The sequence below is a fragment of the Eleutherodactylus coqui genome, chromosome 1, assembly GCF_035609145.1.
Source record: "Eleutherodactylus coqui strain aEleCoq1 chromosome 1, aEleCoq1.hap1, whole genome shotgun sequence".
NCBI classification, from domain to species: Eukaryota; Metazoa; Chordata; class Amphibia; order Anura; family Eleutherodactylidae; genus Eleutherodactylus; species Eleutherodactylus coqui.
The window spans coordinates 78,172,996-78,181,682 of record NC_089837.1 but is presented as its reverse complement, the minus strand read 5'-3'; the positions used below and the strand labels follow the sequence as shown (position 1 = coordinate 78,181,682).

At 45.9% G+C, this 8,687-nt stretch overlaps 1 protein-coding gene across 2 annotated transcripts; it reads right to left on the bottom strand.

The window, feature by feature from the left end:
- Positions 1 to 1,192: 1,192 nt before the first annotated feature.
- On the bottom strand, positions 1,193 to 8,480 carry CMPK2 (cytidine/uridine monophosphate kinase 2). Of its 2 annotated transcripts, XR_010791278.1 has the most exons (6): positions 7,676 to 8,480; positions 6,448 to 6,559; positions 3,733 to 3,934; positions 3,417 to 3,650; positions 1,321 to 2,325; positions 1,193 to 1,247 (listed from the first exon to the last, which is right to left on the bottom strand). XR_010791278.1 is itself a non-coding variant. In XM_066597587.1 (5 exons), the coding sequence occupies exons 1-5, from the start codon at positions 8,420 to 8,422 to the stop codon at positions 2,205 to 2,207; spliced, it is 1,416 nt and encodes a 471-aa protein (XP_066453684.1). In that variant the 5' UTR covers positions 8,423 to 8,480; the 3' UTR covers positions 1,316 to 2,204. The 2 variants fall into 2 exon arrangements, 1 of the variants encoding a protein (XP_066453684.1); XM_066597587.1 differs by lacking the exon at positions 1,193 to 1,247 and having other exon boundaries at positions 1,316 to 2,325.
- Between the last annotated feature and the right edge of the window lie 207 nt (positions 8,481 to 8,687).

The following is an 8,687-nucleotide window of genomic DNA, read 5'->3' as shown; positions in this document are numbered from 1 at the left end:
TGCCAACTCCCCTTCTCTGTTGGTACGTCTGCACTACTGATCCCAGCCATCCCTCAGCTTCTATGCTTTATACTACCAACTCCCCATCTCTGTTGGTACGTCTGCACTACTGATCCCAGCCATCCCTCAGCTTCTATGCTTTCTACTACCAACCCCCCTTCTCTGTTGGTACATCTGCACTACTGATCCCAGCCATCCCTCAGCTTCAATGCTTTCCACTAACGATCCCCCTTCTCTGTTGGTACATCTGTACTACTGATCCCAGCCATCCCTCAGTTTCTATGCTTCCTACTACCGACCCCCTTTCTCTGTTGGTACGTCTGCATTACTGATCCCAGCCATCCCTCAGCTTCTATGCTTCTCGCTACCGACCCCCCTTCTCTGTTGGTACGTCTGCACTACTGATCCCAGCCATCCCTCAGCTTCTATGCTTTTCACTACCGACCTCCCTTCTCTGTTGGTACGTCTGCACTACTGATCCCAGCCATCCCTCAGCTTCTATGCTTTATACTACCAACTCCCCATCTCTGTTGGTAGGTCTGCACTACTGATCCCAGCCATCCCTCAGCTTCTATGCTTTCTACTACCGACCCCCCTTCTCTGTTGGTACGTCTGTACTACTGATCCCAGCCATCCCTCAGTTTCTATGCTTCCTACTACCGACCCCCTTTCTCTGTTGGTATGTCTGTACTACTGATCCCAGCCATCCCTCAGCTTCTATGCTTCCTACTACCGACCCCCCTTCTCTGTTGGTACGTCTGTACTACTGATCCCAGCCATCCCTCGGCTTCTATGCTTTCTACTACCGACCCCCCTTCTCTGTTGGTACGTCTGTACTACTGATCCCAGCCATCCCTCGGCTTCTATGCTTTCTACTACCGACCCACCTTCTCTGTTGGTACGTCTGTACTACTGATCCCAGCCATCCCTCAGCTTCTATGCTTCCTACTACCGACCCCCCTTCTCTGTTGGTACGTCTGTACTACTGATCCCAGCCATCCCTCGGCTTCTATGCTTTCTACTACCGACCCCCCTTCTCTGTTGGTACGTCTGTACTACTGATCCCAGCCATCCCTCGGCTTCTATGCTTTCTACTACCGACCCACCTTCTCTGTTGGTACGTCTGTACTACTGATCCCAGCCATCCCTTAGCTTCCATGCTTTCCACCCCCACCCCACCCTCTCTGTTGGTACGTCTGCACTACTGATCCCAGCCATCCCTCAGCTTCCATGCTTTCCACCCCCACCTCCCCTCTCTGTTGGTACGTCTGCACTACTGATCCCAGCCATCCCTCGGCTTCTTTGCTTTCTACTACCGACCTCCCCTCTCTGTTGGTACGTCTCCACTACTGATCCCAGAGGGCCTGGAGGGGCAGCAAGGAACTGTCGGTAATTCCCCACTTCTCCTGTGATGTTATTTTGACAGCAATCCAGAGGGGTTTTGTTTTTTAATTTTCATCCTTATGGAAGAAAAAGCACTAAGGTTTTTATTTCTTTTTAATTAGCTTATTATCTTTTGTCTTCATCCAAGTAGCAGCCTCCCTCCTCCTCTGGCGCTGTGTACTCGGTGTTAAGATTACAATGAAAAGTAACAGCTATGTAATAAAGATGTAAATAGGATGATGGAAGACGCCAACAGCGGATCACACTTATACCGCCGGCGTCACAGGGGCATACTTGTGCGCACAACATGTAGAGGATAAAAGCCGTTCATTTAGTTGGGTTTGTTCACATTTGTATATTTTTACTGCACATTGTAGTCGCATGATAAAAAAGCGCAGCATGCTCTTCTTGTTGTTCATTTACACACCAAATGTCCCCATAGAAGTCAATGGGGATGCGCAAATGCTCGCAAAATATTGTAGAAAACACATGAAACAGTCCGTAATTGTGCCTGCAAAAAGAACACCTCTAGAACTCATTAGCCATTTCATTTGGCGTATTTCTCTTCTTTACGGCGCACAAATGCAGCTCAGCTCCTCCCTCCTCCCTCTCCCAGCACAGTGATTACTGCACATATCACGAAGCGCATCTCATAAAAGGCGAACACATTTACTTGTTGTTTTGTCAAGGTGCCTGCCGTAAAGCAAATCATTGGTGCTGATAATGCTGCAAATTATAATGGCCGCCACAATGATAAATTAACTAATTTACAATTAAACAGATTGGAAGCGACGGTCAGTTTCAGGTGTTCACATTCACAATTAGATGTCACAGTGCTTCTTTATCAGAGCTAGCACCTCCTGTAAAACCACCGCCATCGGGGGGCTGGCATCAATGATAAGGCAAGCGGGGTTCTCCATTCTCTTGTATGCTTCTTCCACCCTAGAACAATAAAGAAAGGAGTCAGTATTTGTGGGTGGCCCCCACTGCTGGCTAGATGGAGTCACAAGGCCAAATACAGGCGCTATTTCCCAGGATCTTTCACTATTGATGACCTATCCAATAGTTGATCGGTGGGGTTCCATCACTTGCAGCCCCCACCAATCAGCTAATTGCTGGGCCAGGGCTGGAAGCCGATAGGACTGTCAATATTGTAGCCGCCTGGTTTGGTACTGCAGGCGCAACTCCTGTTGAATTCAATGCGAGCTGTGCTTGCAATACCAAACCGATCCACTGCAATATGGACAGCAGTATCTGTACTGTGCTGTGGGCCCAGCAATTAGCTGATTAGCAGACCCCTGTCAATGAACGAGTGATGATCTATCTTGAGGATAGGTTATCATAGGAAAAGTCTAATTTGTGGGCAGGGCCTCCTTAGCTTACAGAAAAGTTTGCCCTCCCAACTTCTTTGGTCTAATTAACTTTACCTTTTTTTTTCTTTTTTTTTTTTTTTGCAAAAAAAGTAATTTGCAATTAGCTGTGGAAATATGCACAAGTACTGTAGCTGTAGACCATTGGGCATCATTTTGTTGCCAGGTGGTGGCAAGGTGGTGCTTGTGGGACGGATACTGTGGTCATTCCTTTCTGTATTGGATCACTAATAGAGTCTCTTCCGGCCGCCCTCTTCCTTTCAGAGTAAACAGGCAGTCATTCCTAGATGGACAACTGCCTGTTTATACGGGCCGGCAGTCGCTTGGTTTCAAATGAGCTAAAAACTAATGCAACAAATGAGCGACTCTCACTCACTTGCCTTATCAGCTCCTGTGTCTACATGGGACAACGGGTGCCCGTAATCGCTCTTTTGGGCAATTACTCTGGAGACTATCAGAGTTTGGAAAGGTAGTTTTTCAATGCATCATCTGTGCACCAAATGGTACCCTTAAATACGTGACCCATCCTGCATCAGCAAACCCCCATATAACTACTGTACCATGACAGGGAAATATTACGAGTTATGGCTCTTGGAAGAGGTGCATCTAGGTAGTGTAAGATGGGGTCAGTCCTCTGCTATAATGGGTAATGAGTGCACCTACCTTTGTCTGAACATACTGTTAGCTTCTAACTCCCGTTCTTCTTTCGTCTCCTGAAGTCCTCGTTTGCGGATACGATGGATTCTCTCCTCATCACTAACAGTCAACAGAATGACAAGGTCCGGCCGAAGAAGATCTTCTGGCCAATGGTAGACGTCATGGTGGTGGTCTGGTAAGTTGTGGATGCCACCTCCCATCTCTGTGGCAATAGTGTAGGCGGCTGTACTATGCCAGAACCTATACAAAACAGATATTTATTTATTTAACCCTTTACTCCTTGGAATCTTCTCTTTACATCTGAATGCCATTTTCCACTGACCTGTCCACAATAACTGGAGATGTTTTTGATGCTTTTGCTATTTCCGCAGCTCCTATGTAATTGCCTATGGCATAGTATGCTCTCTTTATTAGCGCTGACTCGGAATCAAAGATTGTCCTCCACTGACTAATGCAATCAGGGGGTGATTTAAGTAATGCAGCATTCAGGTGACTTCTGAGAGACTCCGTCAGAGTGGATTTACCTTCCAGAAAGTGGTGACAAGTAATGATAATCAGTGACTGAAGTCCATGGAGAAACAAAGCAAAGCTCTAGAAATACTTAGAGCCTAATAAGCATTTGTTAGTATATAAACGATTCCTTTTAAAACCTTGAGCAATTGATAATATCACTTAAAGGGATTGTCCATTTTTCACAATCTGCATGTATTAGAAGGGTCGTCTGACATTATATGGAATAGAGGACATTCAGGTGCAAAGACCCTCAGCAACCATCTGTAATCTGTGTAAGGCCTCTTTCACACGGACGTATGCGTTTTTTTCAGCTCTCATAGAAGGCTATGGGAGCTTCCACCATATCTTGGCAAAAGATAGGGCTAGACCTATCTTTTCATGCGTCATATAAAATCAGTCGCTGTTTAATGGTCGCTGATGTGCTATTTTTCCCAGCGTGATTTTTTTTTAAGTGACCAAAAATCGCTCATCTAAATGAATACATTAGAACCCAATGCCTCACATGGTCGCAATTTTTGGACGCAGCTAAATTATCTGCCTATATATGGTCGAGTAAATAAGGCCTTAGGCCAAGGTCAGACGAGTGTGGTTTACATGCTGCTAAGCAACGTGTAAACCATGCTGCTGACATGCAGGGAATTCTGCACGTGAATGGGCTGCGCCTAGCTCCGTGAAGCAGCCTGGTCACACATCTGTGCTGCGGGCTGCGGGCTTTTACGGCTCCTATAGTTGCCTATAGTCAGCACCCTGGACAGCGCGCACCACAGAGCTGACAGGCGAGTCAGCACTCGCTCTGCGTTCATTTTTAGAAGCGTCAGATGTTTTTTTCATCCCCGCGAGGAATAAAGAATTCCCTGCTGCACCTGCCACATCTGTGACGGATGCAGCAAAGGAATTTAAATCCCTGCAGGGAATAAAGAATTCCCTACCGCAGCTGTCACAGATGACAGCTGCAGTAGGGGATCCATCTGCCAGCATCCTGAAATTGTTTCTCAGGAAAGGGCTTTATATATAAGCCCTTCCCTGAAAAACAAGGCAAAGTAGTGTTAAAAATAATAAAAACCACATACTCACCTTCCTTCAGCTGCCGGGGCTCAGCCGTGTCCTGTCTGCGCTGTCCCCGGCTCTGCAATGTAGTTCTTACAGCAGACAGGGAATTAAAATCCCCGCCTGCTGAAAGAGCTGCCTGTGATTGGCTGAGCGCCTCATGAATGGGTTTTTTTCACATGCGAAAAACATGCATGGAAAGAGCATGAAAAATCACTTTAAAAATAGTCAGTTTTACTGACCAAAATCGCACTCGCCTGTGTGCATACAGACTCAGAAAGCTAGTGCTTACTTCCCCTGCAGCGCCACCACAAGGAATGAAGAATTGGAGAATTATCATTGATTTGAATGGGGTGTACATGTTGAGAGATTCTTTCATTTACAGGGCCACTCGAGTTATTTATTTTTATTTTTTTACATTTAATTATGTAACTAGATGCCAGTATATACAAGTCAGCTAGTATTACCTTGCTTAGTTATTCCCTTCTATCTCTTTCTCCTCAGGTGGTCATGTGGTCTCATTCTGACCACCTAAGAATTACTTCATGTCCTCTCATCAAGTCAGTTTTTCAGTCAACATTATTCCTATGTGATGGTATTATATGGACTCTACCACACAAGCTCTTCATGGGGGGACAGAAAGTCCTATCAGGCTAGCTTCAGACAGGTGTATAAAGGAAGCATGTGCGTAATACGGATTTATATTACGGACGGGTTTCAAAAGATATTACACAATTTTAAATCCATATTTGCCCCCATATTTTTATTATTCTCTATTGGGCAAATACTGATCTGTATTTGCCCGGTAGAAAAGAATACAGATACGAAGGCAATAGAGATGAGCGAGCGTACTCGGATAAACACTACTCGCTCGAGTAATTTGCTTTATCCGAGTATCGCTGTGCTCGTCCCTGAAGATTCGGGTGCCGGCACGGAGCGGGGAGCTGCAGGGGAGAGCGGGGAGGAACGGAGGTAAGATCTTTCTCTCCCTCTCTCCCGCCCGCTCTCCCCTGCTCCCCGCTGCGACTCACCTGTCAGCCGCAGCGGCACCCGAATCTTCAGACCCGAGCACAGCGATACTCGGATAAAGCACATTACTCGAGCGAGTAGTGCTTATCCGAGTACGCTCGCTCATCTCTAGAAGGCAACCACTTTTATGTGTTCTCCCCAATGTTTTCTTCAGGTCAGAGGGGGCTCTCTGGGAATGCATACCCCCGTCACAACTTTGTCTGTGGAGTTACTATGTAGTGATAATGTTATAGTAGATATTCAGCAAGATGTATATTATGTGCTCTACTAACCTGTCGGCACACTGCCTGTTCGGGCCTGAGGGATGGATGGCTGTAATACTAGGAGATAATCAGTATCTAGTGACCATCACAAGAGCCTTTTGCCCTCATAGGAATATACTGAAATCCCACTTGTGGTAATCCCATAACTCATGTGCAGCTAAGTGAACCTGCGGAGTCTTTCTTACCAGTGGCATCAAGTCCCTCGATGACAATGACAGGGAAGCGTCCTTCATCCAGGGGTCGGTGTGGTTGCACTGAGGCCAAAACCTCCTTAGCTTCAGGGATAACTGAAGAACACTGCAAACAAGAAATAAGGGCTGCAATCATCATCAGTCAGATGTTAATATAGCTACTGTAACAACTACACACAATACAGCTCAAAGGCCAGTGCACTCAAACACCGAGAGGCAGCAGACAGCTCCGTTCCCATTGCAGTGGACAGGTTACATATTGCAGGCAAAGTTCCCACTGAAGTAAATGGGAACTTGGCCTGCAATACCAAGCCTGGCCACTGCAGTGGGAACAGAGCTGTCTGCTTTCAGTAGAAATCAGCATAGTGCAAAATTACACTGGCCTGGCGTGCAATCGGACAATGGATCCACACTGATCTACTATTGATGAACTATTGCGAGGATAGGCCATCAGTACTTTACAACTGGACAACTTGTTTATTATTCTTTATAATTTACAGTAGGGAGTGCATTATTTATCATATACAGTACACCTCAATTGCAGCATTTGTAGTGTGTATTATGATGATCTGCATCAGCTGAGATGTGTATTATGATGTTCTGCAGCAGCTAAAGGGTGCAGTATGATGTTCTGCAGCAGCTAAAGGGTGCAGTATGATGTTCTGCAGCAGCTGAAGGATGCAATATAATGTTCTGCATCAGCTGAGGTGTGTATTATGATGTTCTGCATCAGCTGAAGGGTGCATTATGATGCTCTGCAGCAGCTGAAGGGTGCAGTATGATGTTCTGCAGCAGCTGAGATGTGTAGTATGATGTTCTGCAGCAGCTGAGATGTGTATTATGTGGGTGCAGTGAAGAGGACAGGGACACAGAACCACCCCACCAATCAGCAACTTATTCCCTTTCCTGTGGAAAAGAAAAACACTGATGCAGAAATATATAATACACAATGAAGCTGCTGCAGAACCTCTTTAACCATATATATATATATATATATATATATATATATATATATATATATATGTGTGTGTGTGTGTGTGTGTGTGTGTGTGTGTGTGTGTGCAGGAGCAGTACATGTCAGTCCATCCGTGGTTGATTTCTAGCAAAAGTGATTAGAGACGGACTGCTTCTGCAGGAGGAGATAAGCAGCGCCCATGTAGTGCTGCTCATCTCTATATCATAATTATATTCTATACTACGGTATATGGAATCTATCTCTCACCTCCTCCAATACATCACAGGCATCTTCTAAGGAGTAGAACATGGCAGAACCTTTGATGCTGTCCACAAACGGAGATGACACTGGTTCCTCCACTCTAAGTACTCGGGACCTTGCTGTCTCCTTCGCTCCTCCGTTCAGCTCCCATAGGCATTGCCAAATCTCATGCTCTTCTCCCTTACTGTAGCTGCACAGCTGAATGCCCTGCGGGTACTTCATGAGGACCTTACATAGTCTCTTCTGAGCATCAGGGCAGCTGTGAGGGGGCAAAATAAAAAACCCCTTCTCGAGAGACCCAGGTAGGTTCTCTGGACTATAGGAGATCAGTCTTAAGATCTCGCTGTCTGGAAGCTGTTGAGATAGTTCTTGTCCTAATGACTTGTGTAGGCTTGCAGTTTTAACCCTACCTCCCTTAGCTATACAGACAGAAAAGGCGAGACCTCCCTGATCCAGCATTGGCCAGTCTTTAGGGGTCATAAATGGAGCCGAAGGTCCACGACTGCATGTAAAATAGAAGGGATTAGGGGAATATCTATTTGGTTCCACAGCAAAGATCCGAGATTTTGAGTCCGGGGAAGAACTGGCCATCCTTTTGCTGTTTGCAAGTCCAGATCTTGCGTAAAAGTAAACTTGCAGAAGAAGTTTGTGTCCTCTGCAGCCTGGAGTCAGGAGCATCTGAGATAAGGCGCCTACTGATGCCAGAACCTTCATGGTATTCCTGGAGGGAGAAGAAACGAAAGCTAAATCCATTATTGAGGAGAATAGAAACTCCCATGTTCAGCCGCCTAGTGTTTTCCTCCCGGCTTAGTTTCTGTTTCCTGACTGATGACGACGTCCTGCAGACTTTCATTTCCCTGCTGACGGCTTCTGTTTGCAGCTGCTTGTCTGAAAGCAAATGATTACATGGAGGAAATAAAACCTGTTCGTAGGATGGTTAGACTAGAACTGCCCAAAGCTGAGTGCCTTACGGTTCTTTCTAAGAATGGTTTTGTTTCTGCAAGTCATGGCGGACCTA

Bases quoted from the DNA above. Each gene is read 5' to 3' on its own strand.
- CMPK2 (XM_066597587.1), bottom strand. From the start codon at position 8,422: ATGGATTTAGCTTTCGTTTCTTCTCCCTCCAGGAATACCATGAAGGTT. The intron at 3,935-6,447 runs GTAAGAAAGACT...ACTTTCTGGAAG, and splicing joins CGAGGGACTTGATGCCACTG to GTAAATCCACTCTGACGGAG. The intron at 2,326-3,416 runs GTAGGTGCACTC...TTATTGTTCTAG, and splicing joins AACAGTATGTTCAGACAAAG to GGTGGAAGAAGCATACAAGA.